The sequence below is a fragment of the Hemibagrus wyckioides genome, linkage group LG01, assembly GCF_019097595.1.
Source record: "Hemibagrus wyckioides isolate EC202008001 linkage group LG01, SWU_Hwy_1.0, whole genome shotgun sequence".
NCBI lineage: Eukaryota > Metazoa > Chordata > Actinopteri > Siluriformes > Bagridae > Hemibagrus > Hemibagrus wyckioides.
In genome coordinates this window covers 20,508,565-20,526,784 of record NC_080710.1, presented here as the reverse complement: position 1 = coordinate 20,526,784, position 18,220 = coordinate 20,508,565, and the positions used below count along the sequence as shown (strand labels likewise).

The 18,220-nt window shown below is 36.8% G+C and overlaps 2 protein-coding genes across 2 annotated transcripts; one reads left to right on the top strand and one right to left on the bottom strand.

The window, feature by feature from the left end:
- Nucleotides 1–3,119: 3,119 nt before the first annotated feature.
- hint3 (histidine triad nucleotide binding protein 3) lies at nt 3,120–10,131 on the top strand. The gene is made up of 5 exons (XM_058395153.1): nt 3,120–3,283; nt 7,218–7,335; nt 7,503–7,572; nt 7,677–7,803; nt 9,268–10,131. Exons 1-5 carry the CDS (start codon nt 3,155–3,157, stop codon nt 9,304–9,306), a joined length of 483 nt encoding a protein of 160 aa, XP_058251136.1. The 5' UTR covers nt 3,120–3,154; the 3' UTR covers nt 9,307–10,131.
- A 4,834-nt stretch (nt 10,132–14,965) lies between these two features.
- si:dkey-29b11.3 (actin-binding Rho-activating protein-like) lies at nt 14,966–18,215 on the bottom strand. The gene is made up of 2 exons (XM_058386709.1): nt 17,988–18,215; nt 14,966–16,314 (listed from the first exon to the last, which is right to left on the bottom strand). The coding sequence occupies exon 2, from the start codon at nt 16,206–16,208 to the stop codon at nt 15,750–15,752; it is 459 nt and encodes a 152-aa protein (XP_058242692.1). The 5' UTR covers nt 16,209–16,314; nt 17,988–18,215; the 3' UTR covers nt 14,966–15,749.
- Nucleotides 18,216–18,220: the final 5 nt, after the last annotated feature.

Sequence of the window (18,220 nt, the reverse complement as noted above, 5' to 3'; positions counted from 1 at the left end):
GGAGAGTCCACTTTCTCTGCCTCTAGTCTGAGCCCCGCTGTCACAGTGTTGGCTATATACGTATAAACTTAGAATTATAAAAATATAATGACACTATTCACAATGCTAGACAAGGAGTGCTGTAAGACCATGAGTCATTCGTTGTTTGTGAAGTCTACAACAGTTTGTCTTTGGTGTGTGTGTGTGTGTGTGTGTGTGTGTGTGTGTGAACATTAGGGCAGTGTGTGCTTGGGCAGTGTATGAAGGCACATCTTTTATCTGCATAATTGCTCTCAGTCAGTGGAACATCAAATCCCATAAAGGGATATCTCTAGGTAGTAATAAAATAAAGAAGGGCAATCATGTTTTTAAAAATCCCAGCAGGCAACAAAAATATTGTTCCGGTTGACTTCATACTAGGATTACATGGACTGTGACTATGAAATGTGACTGTCACTATCAGCAGAGAATTGTATCAGCATGATTAAAGTACAGTAACCCAGTGTGGTTCATGTATACTGAGACATACACACAATACCTAGATTAAATATAGCAGATTGGAAAATTACTGCAAAACAAGTTGTCACTTAAATGAATATACTGCAGGTTATATCCATTCATTCTTCCTCTCTAAATGCATTATCTTGGTCCTGGTCACAGTGGATCCTTAGCCTAGATTGTGCCCTAACAGGATGTTGATACTTTTATAAGTGCTTATACTTAATCATGGATGTCTAAGAGACTGTGCCTATTATCCATAATGCACTGTGTATATAGATCAGTTTTAACACTGATGCTGCAACCCAATTCTCCTACTAAAATTAGGAACAGTTTTTTGTGACAAAAATATACATGCTTTTCAGTATGTGGCAAAAGAGTATGCAAGTACTGGGACAAGGAAAAGAAGGCTGTTGCCTTGTTACACACACCGTTACCAAACAAACTCCTCATTGCATTACAGCTTTTCTATATTCATTATTCTGTATAGATTTTATATTATATAATTTAATTTACCATTTATTTTTCCACATTTCCACCATGTCTGCTTGTTGAATTCGGCAAAGCAAACTATTACAGAACTTCTCCCTTGTGCAAGGAGTTGTGGGCAATATTAGTCAAAAAATAAATAGTAGACCATCCAGGTAACTTTAGGATAATTATTTCAACATACTATGTACTGGCACACACTAATTCTAATCTTCAATACTGTTTAGAATGAATATTAAATAAATTTGGAGGAAGTATGAGGAACTGTATGCAGTTATTTTTACAAAGTAAGATTCAAACATCTACAAACCAAAAAAACTATCAAGACAAAACAAATATATAGCTATTCTGTTCCTTGATGATGTCCCTAAGTTCTTTATATTACACCTTTTGTTAAGTCTCTTGCATATGAACTAGGAAAGCAGTGACATCTCTGAATGAAATGAATAAAAATCTATATATGTATCTCTCTCTCTCTCTCTCTCTCTCTCTATATATATATATATATATATATATATATATATATATATATATATATATATATATAGCTGAGATTAGCTACATTATTAATGCAATCCCTTTTAGTTAGCCCAGGTACTAAATTGTAAAGTTTTTACATCTCAAACAACATGATCTTTTTTAAAGTTTGGGTTTTTTTTTTTGTTTTCTTTCTTTTTTTTTAATTTTCCTTTATTTCAAATCCTAATTAACTCTGATATTGTTTATTATGACATTATTGATAAAGCTTATCTATTAAGTAGAGGCATGATCACTAAGGTCAAAATGGTTTCCCTCTTGTCTTTAAGTCTGAACTATCTGATTGTGTATGTTCTGTAATACATTATCTGATCATTCCATATTATCAAGGCAGCAGTGTCTAATTTTTTCATGTTAGAAACTTTATTTGCTAGCACATCAACAACAACAACAACAACAACTTGTATAGCATTTTCAATTGTATGAATGAGCTTGTTGCAGTGTTTCCACCTTTCTAATCTATGCTCTGTGATTTTGCAAACACAAGTGTTTGCACAAAATGAATTCCTCAGACAGTGCACTCACACTGCATTCTAATGAGATTGACACTATAAGGCTTCATCAAATAAAGCTAAAAGACGTGATATCAGCTTGACATCATAGAAATCTTCGAAGTGTTCTGAAGGTGAGCCAAGGATAAAATCATTCCCTTCCAGCCAAAACATCAGAAATTATTTTGGAATAACAAAATGTGCTATAGAATATTTTCAATAGAAACACCACAGCTCATGCTTCAGATATTTAAAAGGCAAGAATCCAAATTATAGACCTTAAAAAAGCCAGGCATATCAAATATATGAAAACACAGGTGATAAATTAAGGGGGAAAATCAGTGGCTCTGTTCTGCTGACATGGCTTAGGTTCTCTTGTCCCCTTTGAGTGAAGGGTCACAGTGAATTATTACAAAGTAATACTGATTGATCATCTTTATCTATATAATGAAATATTTATATTGTGATGGCTTTGCCTCCTTCTATACAAATAAATCTGAATTGATCCAAACTGATGAGCGTTCTCTCTTCCATAATGTCCCCAGGGAAAGGCATGAGAGCTCACTGAATAGTTTGATGTGGACGAAAATTATGCAAACCATATGAAACACTTAACTGTAATCAGATAGCAATCCAGATGAACATATAGAAGATAGTACTCAATGTGTTAGGTGGTGCTCCCCACCATCATCAACAAAACACCAGCTGATGGAATATCTTTGGCAGCGTACACATAGAAGGTGGAAATACAATATAACAGGGTGCGTCTAATAAATTGGCCAGTTAGAATACACAGTGCTTAATTACCCCCAGTGATAGTGATAACTGTAATAATAATAATGGTAATACATCACTATATCGTATAACTAGAAGTAATAATAGCAGTTTATGTAGAAATCGTAATACTAGTAATAATAGAGGTGGTAGTAGTGTTTCTGTCACAGTAGTACATAATTCTTGATAGCTTATGCGTCATAAAGGGTTAAGGACACCTTATTAGTAAATACTTCTTAACTAAATATTATAATCTTCATAAACTCAGATTCAAAACAGTTAGCTGCCTGACAAGGACTTTTGAAAGACCGCCATGATGAAATGACGTCATATGCGAGGGCTGTGTGCGTGCGTGCGCGCGCGCTCACACGGACACGGCTTTAAGAATGGCAGGCAGCGAAAACACACCGACTGCAGACGGCGAGTCTGTTCAGAAAGAACTAGACAGTTATGATCAAAAGTGTATTTTCTGTAAGATTGTGAACAGGGAGATGGACACCGAGTTTCTGTACAGCGTGAGTGTTAACAGACTAACGTTAATGTTACTACAGTTGATTATTTACAGGTGAAACTAGCCATAATGACTTAGCATGACATAAGCTAGCTAACTCACGCTGACACTGGAAATGTGTTTAATTTGGAGAATTATATCATTATCGATTAATTTCCTGTTTATTTGTCAGTGTGTTGACTGAATAATGCGTTAAGACACTCAATTATTCAATACGTGATTAATGTACTTGTATAGTAAAGGTTTTTTAGTGAATGTACAGGTGTATAATAATACTGTAGATACGCCCTTCAGGCACTACTGCTGCAGAATACACCGATCAGCCATAACATTATGACCACTGACAGGTGAAGGGAGTAACGCTGATTATCTCCTCATCATGGCACCTGTTAGTGGGTGGGATATATTAGGCAGCATGTAAACATTTTGTCCTCAAAGTTGATGTTAGAAACAGGAAAAATGGGCAAGCGTAAGGATTTGAGCGAGTTTGACAAGGGCCAGATTGTGATGGCTAGACGACTGGATCAGAGAACAGATGTAATTTTTGTTCTGAGAATGTTGATGGAGAAGCATAGGGATGGGAAGAGAGAGTTGCACTGTGTGTTTGTAGACTTGGAGAAAGCGTATGACAGGGTGCCGAGAGAAGAGCTGTGGTACTGTTTGAGGAAGTCTGGAGTAGCAGAGAAGTATGTCAGAGTGGTACAGGACATGTATGAGAGGAGCAGGACAGTGGTGAGGTGTGCTGTAGGTCAGACAGAGGAGTTTTAAGTGGAGGTGGGACTGCATCAGGGATCAGCTCTGAGCCCCTTCCTGTTTGCTATGGTGATGGACCAGTTGTCAGAGGAGGTCAGACAGGAGTCTCCTTGGACAATGATGTTTGCAGATGATATTGTGATCTGGAGTGAGAGCAGGGAGCAGGTGGAGGAAAACCTGGAGAGGTGGAGGTTTGCGTTGGAGACAAGTGGAAAGAAAGTCAGTCATAGTAAGACAGTATGTGGAAAGGGAAATGAAAGGGAGGGAAGTGGAACAGTAAGATTACATGGTGAAGAAGGTACAGGAGTTTAAGTTTTTGGGGTCAACAGTCCAGGGTAATGGAGAGTGTGGGAAAGAGGTAAAGAAGCGAGTGCAGGCAGGTTGGAATGGGTGGAGAAAGGTATTGGGAGTTCTGTGTGATAGAAAAATATCAACAAGAATCAAGGGGAAGGTGTACAAGACAATGGTGAGACCGGCCATGCTGTATGGTTTAGAGACAGTGTCGCTGAGGAAGAGACAGGAGTCATAACTGGAGGTAGCAGAGCTGAAGAGGTTAAGGTTCTCTTTGGGAGTGACACGGTTGGACAGGATTAGGAACGAGTACATCAGAGGGACAGCTAATGTACGATCCAACAGACGAGCTACTGTTGCTCAAATTGCTGAAGAAGTTAATGCTGGTTCTGACAGAAAGGTGTCAGAATACACAGTGCATGACGGGACAGGGCTGTTTTTGGCAGCAAAAGGTGGACCAATACAATATTAGGCTGATGGTCACAATGTTATGCCTGGTTGATGTATATTATGTTAAATAATGAATAAAAAATAGACAGATAAAATGGGAGGAAAATTTTAACCCCACAGTGCTACTGAAAACTATATACACTGTGTATGATTTCAGCATTTCATTTAACTGAATCACAGTCAGAAACATTTACTGTCTGGTTGTGAAGTCATTATTATTTGAGAATTCAGCAACATCCATCAAGTAAAAAAACTAAGTAATTAAGCACTGAGTGAACAGAATTGTTCACTGCCTGAGTGAGTTGACTCTTTTTGAGACTGACTTAAGTGTGAGCTGAAAGCAGGATGGAGACTTAATCACTTGGTACACAAGATACACTATATTACCAAAAGTTTTGGGACAGCCCTCCAAACCACTGAATTCAGGAGTTGGACTTGGCCCCTTAGGAACTCTCAATGCTTCAGCATATCAAGACATTTTGGAAAATTTCATGCTTCCAACTTTGTGGGAACAGTTTGGGGATGACCGCTTCCTGTTCCAACATGACTACACCAGTGCACAAAGCAAGGTCCATAAAGACATGGATGAGTGAGTTTGGTGTGGAGGAACTTGTCTGGCCTCTACAGAGTCCTGACTTCAACCCAATAGAACACCTTTGGTATGAATTAGAGTGGAGACTGAGAGCCAGGACTTCTTGTCCAACATGTCTGACCTCACAAATGCGCTTCTAGAGGAATGGTCAAAAAGGCCCCTAAACGCACTCCTAAACCTTGTGGAAAGATTTCCCAGAAGATTTAAAGATGTTATAGGTGCAAAGGGTGGGCCAACTCCATATTAAATTCATCATGTGCATGTAAAGGCAGATGTCCCAAAACCTTTGGCAATATAGTGGATATTAAACATATACATTCTGTGTACTAAGAAATGCTATGTTACTGTTTAACACTGCATAATTCACATGAACATTTATTCATTTAAGATCATGCTCTTTTACAACCCTTGGAGTTGCCATACAAATGATCAACTATTTGGCCAGAGTAGCATGGGATAATGTTTTTTTTTAAGTTCAGTAAAGGTGGAAAAATATGGCCAATGTGTAATATAATCAGGTAACAGTTAAGGTAGGACAACAGAGGTGTAACACTGACATGAAAACACATTTCGTCATTAGTCCAACAGCCTAGAGTTTAAGTTAAGTTTCTCTTTTGAAACATGTTCCCTCATTTCCGTTAAATGTGTTTTTAGCTCACCTAATCAGTAATGAAATTACCTGCCAGCTATTTTTTATTAACAAATTGAATCAATTCCATTAATTGGTTGTTGCAGTGCTGTGTGTGAGAATCCATTTTCAAGGTGCTTCACAGTCATTATCAGGAGCAAGTCTCTGAAGCAGACTTTCACTGGTGTTAAATAAGTTAAGGTAGCACAGATGATTTTAACCAGGAACATGTGTATATTACAGAGGATTTTATGTACATTATCTTTTTGTTGTACTGAAATCCATGTTCTCATACACTATATTGCCAAAAGTTTTGGGACAACCCACCAAATCATTGAATTCAGGGGTTGGGTTTGGCCCCTTTAATGCTTCAGCATTGCTTTGTGGGAGTTTGAGGATGTCCCCTTCCTGTTCCAACATGACTGTGGACCATTGCACAAAGCAAGGTCCATAAAGACATGGATGAGCGAGTTTGGTGTGATATTACCTATGCTTGTGGATACTGCTGGAAGTTGTAAATTTCCCATTGGGATGAATGAAGTATCTGTCTATCATCTGGAGGAACTTGGCTGGCCTGCACAGAGTCCTGACCTCAACCTGATAGAAAACCTTTGGGATGAATTAGAGCGGAGACTGCGAGTCAGGCCAAAACTGGGACATCTGCCTTTACATGCACATGAATGTAATATGGAGTTGGCCCGCCCTTTGGAGCTACAACAGCTTCAACTCTTCTAGGAAGGCTTTCCACAAGGTTTAGGTTTAGTGTGTTTATGGGAATTTTTGACCATTCCTCTAGAAGCACATTTGTGAGGTCAGGCACTGATGTTGGACGAGAAGGTCTGGCTCTCAGTCTCCACTCTAATTCATCCCAAAGATATTCTATAGGGATGAGGTCAGGACTCTGTGCAGGACAATCAAGTACCTCCACACCAAACTCACTCATCCATGTCTTTATGGACCTTACTTTGTGCACTGGTGTACAGTCATGTTGGAACAGGAAGGGGTCATCCCTGAACTGTTCCCACAAAGTTGGGATCATGAAATTGTCAAAAATGTCTTGGTATGCGGAAGCATTAAGAGTTCCTTTCACTGGAACTGAAAAACAACACCTGAATTCAGTGATTTGGAGGGGTGTCCCAAAACTTTTGGCAATATAGTGTATGTGTGATATTTGACAGTAAATTAATTTTCATTTGATAACAGTAAATGTTCTCTTTTTCCTAGGATGAAGACATAACATGTTTCAGAGATATACACCCGGGGGCTCCTCATCACTATCTTGTTGTGCCAACAAGACACATAAGGAATTGCAAATCACTTCGCAAAGAACACATTCCACTTGGTAATTCCTCAATTACGCAGTTTACACTGACTTCAGGGATCCTAATGTTCATTACTGGAGCAGTGAATGCATTTTAAAGTAAAAACAGACCCAGACTCTATAAAATAAATCCAGTGCAGTTTTTACAGTGTGTTCATCTTTGTGCATCTGTTACCTGTTTTTCTTAGTGGAGAAATTGGTAGAAATAGGAAAAGAAATTCTTCAGAAGAACAATATCACCGATTTAAATGATGTCAGGTAATTTGAACTGATTTTACAATCTGTTTTCAATCATTGCCAGTCGAATTCCATTTTGAATTGTACCATTGTGTTTTTTAATATCCTGATCATGTGTATTTTAGGTTTGGGTTTCACTGGCCTCCGTTCCATTCTGTTACACATCTACACCTCCACGTGTTGGCACCGGCCAGTCAAATAGGCTTCTTCTCTCGCTTCATCTACCGCCTAGACTCCTACTGGTTCATCACAGTAAGAATTCTTTGAACCCTAACCCTTGAACAGATGATTATTCCATTGTAAAGCCTGGGACCAAGGATACACACTGTAGGTGTTCACAGTAGTTTGTACATTTCATTTCATTTGACACTTGGAAGTTAAATACACTGAATATTTTTCCAGTGTTTTGGCAAAGAATGAGACCTCTTCTGTTTGTTTTCTCAGCTCAGGCAAAACACTGTGGTTATAGTTCATATCTGTGAAAGAGACTTTCAGCTGACTTTGCTCCTCCTTTTAGGTTGTCACGATAAATTGTTGACCAGATCAATTTCTTCTTCTATGTTAAAAACTTCACAAAGTGGTACATGTAAAGCAATGAATTTGTCAAGTTTCACCTCTATAGCCTTTGCACCGATCTGTCCAAAAAGTTCTATAGTAGTGATGCTCTCATTTTAAGACTTGGAAAGACTGCTCTTTCAGTCATTCACTTTTTATCACTGAAAATATCAAATAACTGACCTAGGTATGTGTCAAAGTTTCACACCTTGGCATTTCCCCAGTGTTATAACTTTTTATATTGTATGTAAAAATAAAAGTAGGTAGGTACTTTAAAACACAGCTTGCCACCTCTCAGCTCCAAAGCACATGGACAATCCTGAGCTCTGGGATCACCATTTTTCTCTCCATAAATATGTGGGTAGATGTATTGGTTATGCTAAATTGCCCCAGATGTGACTGGGTGTGTGCCTGGCTGTGTGCTTCCATGGTGAATCATTCCAGTGCAGACTTTCCCAGTTTAGTCTTGTGTAATATGCAGCTAACTGCAGAATTTGTGTGATCTCGTCTGAAATAGTGCATTTAGGTTGTTTTTACCATCTGCTTTCATTTCTTTATCAACTGATTTATGGCCTTTTCCTGACTAGTTGAAATCCCCATAGCAGTAATTACTTAAGAAATGAGTATAATTGATTAGTCTATAGAACACCTACTATTTTTCTCCAACCTAAAAAAAACCCAATTTAATAAATTTAATGACCTAATATTGTATACATGTGAATAGTTTCTGTTAGCAGGTCTTTTTCCTAGAAATCTCCTATACCATTTTGACTTACCTTAAAAAATGTATAGTTTTAAATTAAAGGCACACAAATATACTAATGTAGCCCTGTTAAAATTGAGTTTGATGCCCCTTTTGTAAAGACTACTCTTTCAAATCCAGCCATGAAACAGCAGTGATTTCTATTTTCCTATTACAGTGATTTCTAGTGTCCTATTACCAACACACACTGCCCAGTTACTGGAATAGAATCATGGAGGTAGCAGAAACACTCGAGTATTTCATATGTTGTAGAAAGCATGCTTAGGCATTAAAGTAGAATATAAAAGTTCCTGTTCAAGACGAAGTGGAGGTGATTACATTAAAAGGAATATTGTGTACATAAGTGACAGAAACAAATAAAACATGTACACTGTCTTCTTCTTGTTTTTATTTTACAGGCTGACCAGTTGATCAAAAGACTAAAATCAATGGACTGATGGAAATATCATTCAAGATTCAAAGAACTTTATTAATCCCAGGGGGAAATTCCTTTGCCATGTTACAGTTGCTCTAATGAAGAAATATAAAAATATGAAAATAAAATATAAGAGAAAAAGAAAGAAATATATATAATATATGCTGCCATTAAATGTGATTAAGGAAAAGGGGTGAAGCTGAAGTGCCTCTAGATTATGATTATTTAAGTCATTACTTCTTGCATGTTAGCTTCTGCCAGACAAACTGGGCAACTTTGGAGATGAACCTTTTAAATTACAGTTCTGTTGACTGTAAAGTGGACAGTTTTTTTATTTTAACTAGTGAATTATTGAGAATAATCTGGCATTTATATCATAGTCCCTGGAAAATGCATTTTTAAGTAATCTCCATGTCTGCCTGAATAACTAGATAAAACCTCTTCTTACACTGAGAAAAAGTACATGTCTATGTACAACATATTTGAATAGCATGCTATATATTATCTATCTATATGCTATAGATTTACTAGCATGTGATGATTTTGTTTGGTATTTTTAAGGTGTGATGCATTCCAATAATGTAAAACTTTTAGCTAATTACAATTAATTTCCCATAATTCCCACTAATAGATATAAAAAGAAATCACATAACAGAGAATAAAGCACATGTTTCTGTGCTCGTGTGTGTGTATATGAAAGAACTGCTGAAACTGCTGTATGAAACACTGAACCTGTTCAGTCCTGATCGTTAAACCTAGGCTGCTCTACTCTGAACTGAGAATACCTGTGTTATGTGAGAATGTAAGCTAATTTATTGTACATGTATAAAGTTTATTATGAATTGAATTGACTCTCAGAATGTTATTTTTTTTGGAGTGTATCAGTGTATGTGTATTTATGCAGATCAGAAATCAACTATGTATAATTTAGCATTTTCATATCTATGCAGACACTACCAAAAGAAGAATTCTTGTATTAATATATATATTTTTTAATTTGCTTTTAACATTATTTATTATTCATACACCTAGCCTATGGTACCTTGTGATGGACTGACTGGCACCTGTTTAGGGTGTTTTCTTACCTCATACCCAGTGAGCACATGATCTACGGTAACCAGGATGAAGCAGTTACTAAAGAAGAATGAATGAATCACTTTTTTTCCCATCCCTAGTTTCATAAATATTTTGAAATTAATAATGCAATTATTCATGCTTAGATTCCTTAGTACATCATAAATACACTGATGCTGTGATTCTGTGCTCTCACTAATTTCTTCTCCAGACTTCCCATACCTGTCGACTGCCTCTGGGTTCGAGGAAGGTATGGGAAGTCATGTGAATGTTTTCATTGCAGTTGCAATTTACTGAACAGTCTGCAGATTACACACTGCTCTAAAGATTACACACTGCTCCTTTAATACATGTGTTGAGTGGAGTCCACTCAAACAAGCCAGAACTGAAACTTTGCTGCAACTGTGAACTCGGAGAAAAGCCAAAGATACTTTATCCAAACACACAGCATGCAATAAAAAAAAAATCCTTCTCAAAACATGATAGTAAATGTATCATACTTTTCTATCTTAATTGCTGAACTAGCCCATGTTGTTGTGTCCAGAGCAGCACTCCCACTAGTTTGAAATTTAGACATAACAGTGTGCTAAAATCCACCTCATCTTCAGTCATCTTACCTGTGCCCATTTTGTCTGATGCTGATGTCGGAGTGAGCTTCTGTCCCCCGCTCTCAGCTTGAGAAACCTCTGGAGATCAGCCGCAGTCTTTCTGACTGACGGGTACGTTAAGACACTAGAGGTGTGGAAGGGGAATTGTGTCAAATGGTTTTCACTCGGCTGAGACTTTAATGTTGGAATAGTGTATTCATATCGTGATGTATTACTGCTGTTCGTGGTGGTTATCTATCTATCTATCGATCTATCTATCTATCTATCTATCTATCTATCTATCTATCTATCTATCTATCTATCTATCTATCTATCTATCTATCTATAACAATTTTCTATCTATCTATCTATCTATCTATCTATCTATCTATCTATCTATCTATCTATCTATCTATCGATCTATCAGTTGCTAAGTGAATGTATGCTTGTATATTATTTCAGCTGAGATGCCTGTAAAGTTACTCAGGCTAGTGGTAAGAAAACAGTGTCACTTGCACACACTACACAGGTTTCATTTGATTTATTTTAATGTCTTGTGGCAAGTTAAATAAAAGTAACATTATAGACATGCACCACATAAGTAAGGAATAAAACATGGCCGTGCGTGTTGTTACTCGAAAATAATTCAAAATTAGGATGGTTTAATACAGACTGATATGAAGTGGCCATAACCTCCTGTTTCATTTCAATAGCAGTACTACTGTATATACTTATTCCTCTTATATGACTATAATTAGCCACTTTTTAATATATTAAATAGACAGATGTAGCTAACCAACATCTTTTTCTTATCTTGAATTTAATGACAATAAGACTATTTCCATAAAATTTTATGATAATGCTAAAGCTTGTTATAAGCCTTATAATTATATGGGTACAAGTCCCTGTGAATGAACTACTATAGAAATGATAACATACACCGACCAGGCATAACATTATGATCACCTGCCTAATATTGTGTTGGTCCCCCTTTTACTGCTAAAAATATACCCTTCATGCATTTTGTATTCTGACACCATTCTATCAGAACCAGCATTAACTTCTTCAGCAATTTGAGCAACAGTAGCTCGTCTGTTGGATCGGATCACACGGGCCAGCCTTCACTCTTCACGTGCATCAGTGAGACTTGGCCTCCCAATGACCCTGTCTCCGGTTCTCCACTGTTCCTTCCTTGGACCACTTTTGATAGATACTGACCACTGCAGACTGGGAACACCCCACAAGAGCTGCAGTTTTGGAGATGCTCTGATTCAGTCGTCTAGCCATCACAATTTGGCCCTTGTCAAACTCGCTCAAATCCTTACGCTTGTCCATTTTTCCTGCTTCTAACACATCAACTTTGAGGACAAAATGTTCACTTGCTGCCTAATATATCCCACCCACTAACAGATGCCATGATGAGGAGATAATCAGTGTTATTCACTTCTCCTCTCACTGCTCATAATGTGTATTAAGATGAGTGCAGGAATACAAACCACTTATTTGAACTACTGTTAAAGCTGTGGTTCTACTCGTTCATCACTGTAAGAATTCTGATCAAATGATTTTGGCTTTCACACTGAAAACCCTTTTACATCTGGGACCAAATTCAGAGTCTCAAAGAGTCTTAGAGCACTTACAGAGAAGCTGCGTTTTGTATTTCACTCACTGTAGTTAGGTGCACTGTTCAAATGCTAAGCATTTTTCACTGTTATATAGTCATCTAGTTTTTGAAAATATAGATCATTCATAGATGCTACTTGATTCTAAATCCAGCATGTATAAAAATCTCAAACAAAAATCTGGCTTCAGTTGTCTTTTGGAGAAGATGAGAAAAAGAAATAAAAGTTTTATGTAGATTGCTGTGGGCAAAGAGGCGCTGCTCTCTCCATAGGGAGACAGTGGCTCCATCTGCACAAAGCAGTATTAGTGTTGATCATCTGTAGGCGGCCTTAATGTTTACAGAAGTGGTCTGTTGAATCCGTATTTAATTAGATTCGAGGAAGGAAATATTTTTGTTAAAAATTCTGAAACTGCTCAGTGAATTAGTCAGTGACCTTTTGTCCAATTTAGTACAAGCAAAATTACTTGATATGGTGTTTTGCCATAGAATGAAAGCCTCTTTTGTTTGTCTCTGCTCAGGCAAAACAATATGGTTATAGTTCATATCTGTGAAAGAGCCTTTCAGCTGATCCTGCTTCTCCCTTTAGAAGGTTGTCACAGTACACTATATATTCTAATGCTTTGATTAAATAGAATTATTGTATTAATTTAACCAGACCACCTTCTTGATTTATTTGAAAACCTGAGAGACACAGAGAGAAACATAAGACAGTTATTTAGTAAGGTTTTTAGCGTCTGCTGCATTTGTAGAACTCCACTAAGTCTAAAATATGAAGTGTGTGGAAAAAGTAAACCGTTTCTGTGATGCTAATAAATAATGTTAATAGTAATGTTCCCATCTCACTCCTGCCTAGACTGTAATTTTCATCACTTTATCATATTCAAATAACAGACACAGGCATGTATTACATTTTCACATCATGGCAACCTTTCAATAAAAGTAAAACCATAAAACTGAGTAACATTTTCTGTCATGCTTTGGAACCTTTTATGAAACTGTACAGAGAATATTATTGAGATAGATTTGTATAGTGCTGTATTCAGAGGGACCTTGAACAGTGGCTAGCACTTCCACCTCACATGCAGACGAGCTGTCTACACTAAATTGCCCCAGTTGTCAATATATGTGTGTGTGCATGGTGCAATGGACCGATGTTCTGTCCAAGGTTATTCCCACCTCCTACTCAGTGTTCCAGGAATTTGTAACCCTAACAAGGATAAAGCTAAAGATGAATGAATGCTAGCTGTGTAAATGCTGCCTCTCCAATGGAACTCAGGAGGATGGGGATATTTTGAACTTCCCACAATGAAAATATTGCATTTAACCCAATACACTGTATGCTTAATTCAGAACAATATATATTTTTTGTTACTCTAAAGCCTACAATCCAGTCTTCTCACTCCATTTTGCCAGGAATCAGGAGTCAGCCAGGAAATGGAATCGACTTCTAGTGTCATATTACCAACACTCAATATTACCAGTACTCAATTACTGGAATAGAATCGTGGAGGGAGCAGAGATATTCGAGTGTTTCATATGTTGAAGAAAGCATTCTCAGGCATTACAATAGAAAATAAAATTTGTATCCCTGTAAGCGGAGGTCACATTAAATGGAATATAGTGTACATAAAAAACAGAATCAAATAAAACATGTACACTCTCACTGTTTTTATTTCTATATTATTGGCTGACCACTTGCTTTAAAGACTGAACTCAGTTGATTAATAGAAGAATGGAAATGTCCTGCTGCCTTTACGTTAAGAGTGTAAATGCATCGACTCTGTGCTTAAGGAAAGAGTAAATGGGCTTCATTTATCAGTCTTTTTAGTATTGTCGAACCTCTGATTTTCATCATACTCATGGGTATATATTCACTTGAAAATGACATAGCTCTAGGCTGCTGCATGCTCACCTGAAGGTCTGTGTAATGGAAGACTATGGAAGTCTGAATGGAAGATAATTTCACCTTATCTCTAAGAAATAATACTGCTTACTGGTCTCCCCAGAAAGACCATTAGACTAAGCTTGTTACATGTGTATTACTCTATTATTAAGATAAAGATTTTAACTTGACTATCTTTAAGTCGAAATGAAAAGCAGTTCTCTTTTCCTGTGCCTTTGACACTTTTAGTCCACACTTTGCAATTTTTTAAAAAATTGTTTATACATCCATGACAATTTTCTGTCCTTAATTAAAAAAGAAATCGATATATTTATTTATATCTTTTATTTTGTCTTTATATTTTATTTTGTCTCTAGCTTTGTTCATTAATAACTAAAATCTGTTGACTCAGACTGACAAGCTGTTTCATATATTTATTCATTTATTTTTCCTGTGCATCGATGTAAAATTATTCTCTTGATTGTGGAAACACAGTGAGCTTCTCCGCTTTGTGTGAAGTAAAGCCAGCTTCAAGCCTACATATTTACACAGATGATCATGAACTGCCGTGATTTAAATTTCCAGTTTCTATGATCTAAAAAACACCCAGGTGCTACAAATAAGCATATAATAATAATAGTAGTATCCATAAATATAAAGATATCATTTCTGTGTTTTAATATGCATGTTGATGCTACCCATGCAGGTATAGAAAATAATGAAGTCTATTACTGGTGTGTATGCTTCAAGCTTGCCTGTTTGTTCCAAAATGTCTAAATTAATAAACCATATAATATGATAATCATGCAAACTTAGATTGTAGTCTAAAAAATAAAAACATACACTGGTATCTTCTACGGAGAAATTTTGTCATTTTTAGTCTTGGCAAATATTCATGTGTAGATTACTTAAGACATCTTGGATACTATGAAAATATGCTCCAAACCGAGCAAAAGCAATACTGTCCATTTTATCCTAAACAGAAACTGACAAGGCATAAACAGTTTCAGCACAGAGGTTAGAGGCAGCTGGGAGGTATGGGTAATCGTGTAAATGTTTTCATTGCAGTTGCAATTTCCGGAGCAGACTGCGAAAGGCTCTAAAGATTACACACTGCTCCCTTAATGCATGTGTCACTGAGTCAAGTCCACTCAAGCAAGCCAGAATTTAAGCTTTGGTGCAACTGTGAACTCAGTCAGAGAAAAGCCAAGGATACTGGCCTTATCCAAATGCACCCTATGCAATTAAAGAAAACCACACAATTAATATTTAGCATTCATTTGTATTTTAATAATTACTTATGGAAGCAGTGAGATAAGCACTCGATCATCTTTCCCTTGCCATAGCATCTCTCCCTCAAATTGCACAAGCCCTTGTTTCCGTGCCCGGAGCAGCACTCCCACCAGCTTGTTCGAAATTGAGACATAATGTTCAAACAGCGTGCCAAACTCAATTTCCCGTCTCCCGTCTTCTCGCCTGTGCCCAATTTCTCTAATAATCTGGCACAGCTCTGTCACCTCCCTGCCAATGTGGGAGTGAGCTTCCTTCCCTCTGCGGTCAGTGTGAGATCCCTCCGGAGGTCGGCCATAGTCCTCCTGACCCCACTCGGGACGAAAGGCCATCACCTCATCACTTGTGAATGGATTGTGTTTCTGATAATCCTTGTGATCTTCAGACCATTTCTGCCAGGTCTGTGTCAGTCCTTTCACTGAAGTTGCTTTGTCTTTTGGGGGTTTTGATAGCCTGTCTGTCTCCATGATAGATTTATACCAGCTCTCTGTTGGATGGACACACACCAGGAGTGCTAGTGCTTAGCTTCATGTGTTGTTAACAGGACACCAGGGAGATCCAACTACAGCAATCCTATGAATATTTGAAGAGAATTACAAACAAGGTGAACCTGCTGTAGTTATGGTGCCTTCAAATCATGTCAGAAAGATCAAATTTACAAGCTGAATGCACATGAACACCACCACAAGGGCATAATTAAGAGTGGGAAACTGAACATGTTCCTTGAGCATGTTTGTTGAACAGGATAGATAGATAGATAGATAGATAGATAGATAGATAGATAGATAGATAGATAGATAGATAGATAGATAGATAGATAGATAGATAGATAGATAGATAGATAGATAGATAGAAATTGTGTATTGTGTAATTACGATATATTAAGCAACAGTAAAAAGTGTCATAAATTGATTAAAGACATAAAAAGCAAAACACACCTGGATTAAATATTATTTGTTCATTTTCTTGAATTATAGTTTAAAATCACTGTATTTTGTAATTAATTAAGAGAAGGTACATTTCCATTGTGTTCCACCCGAAGTGATTTGAAGGCACCGGACATTATTCTCAACTTTACATAAATTACATAAACAAATTTACATAAATGCTCATCACTCGAGTGGCAGCATAACAAATATGTCTTTCATATAATAATATAATAATATAAGATAATATACTAAAATTGCACAGGGAAATAATTATGGCAAATCATTAAATACAGCTCTTTTTTGGGGGGCTTATTTATATTGCTATACTGGAAACAAACCTGTAAAACATCTATATATATATATATATAGAGAGAGAGAGAGAGAGAGAGAGAGAGAGAGAGAGAGAGAGAGAGAGAGAGAGAAAATGTGTATTGTGTTAAAGACAGACAGATAGATAGAGAGGGGGGATGTGTATTGTGTTACAGACAGACAGACAGACAGACAGACAGACAGACAGACAGACAGATAGATAGATAGATAGATAGATAGATAGATAGATAGATAGATAGATAGAAAATGTGTGTTGTGTTAGAGACAGACAGACAGACAGACAGACAGACAGATAGATAGATAGATAGATAGATAGATAGATAGATAGATAGATAGATAGATAGATAGATAAAAAATTGTGTTATAGATAGATAGATAGATAGATAGATAGATAGATAGATAGATAGATAGATAGATAGATAGATAGATAGATAGATAGAGTGAGAGAGAGAGAGAATGTGTATTGTGTTACAGACAGACAGACAGGCAGATAGATAGATAGATAGATAGATAGATAGATAGATAGATAGATAGATAGATAGATAGATAATTGTGTATTGTGTGACACAGACAGACAGACAGACAGACAGATAGATAGATAGATAGATAGATAGATAGATAGATAGATAGATAGATAGATAGATAGATAGATAGATAGGTAGATAGATAGATGCATTGGTGCATAGTGGAATGCATTAGTGCATTTTTTATCCAATTATGGTCAGCAAGAGCATGAGACACTCCTTGAGACAATGTGCTACGAAAGAAATAAATATTATTGTTCTGTTCAGAAAGCAGATTCTATGCAAAAGTCTAAGCTGAATCCCAAAAGGTTTGCTGAGTTTGTGTTTTGCGAGTTTGAGCATTTTACTTGGCGCAGTAAAATGTAGAGAAATAAAAGATCGCTGCATTGTTGTAAATAAAGTAAAATGACCTGGTTGTGTAATCTGGATAGTTTCAGTGATATGTAAACAGTCATGTACTTACATTCCTCGTGTGCTGCATCTCATCGGCTGCATCATTAGCAAATCTTTTACCAATATGCAAATATTGCAGCAGTATCCACGAGTATTTCGATCACAAGCACAACTAATAACAAGCTGTTGTTGTTTTTTTATTATCTGATTTTATACAAACCCTTATCAAACGCTATCCCTAGTTTCTCTTCACCATTTAAAGTAACTATCAGGGTGGTGACGACTGGTAGGAACTGTGTTTAT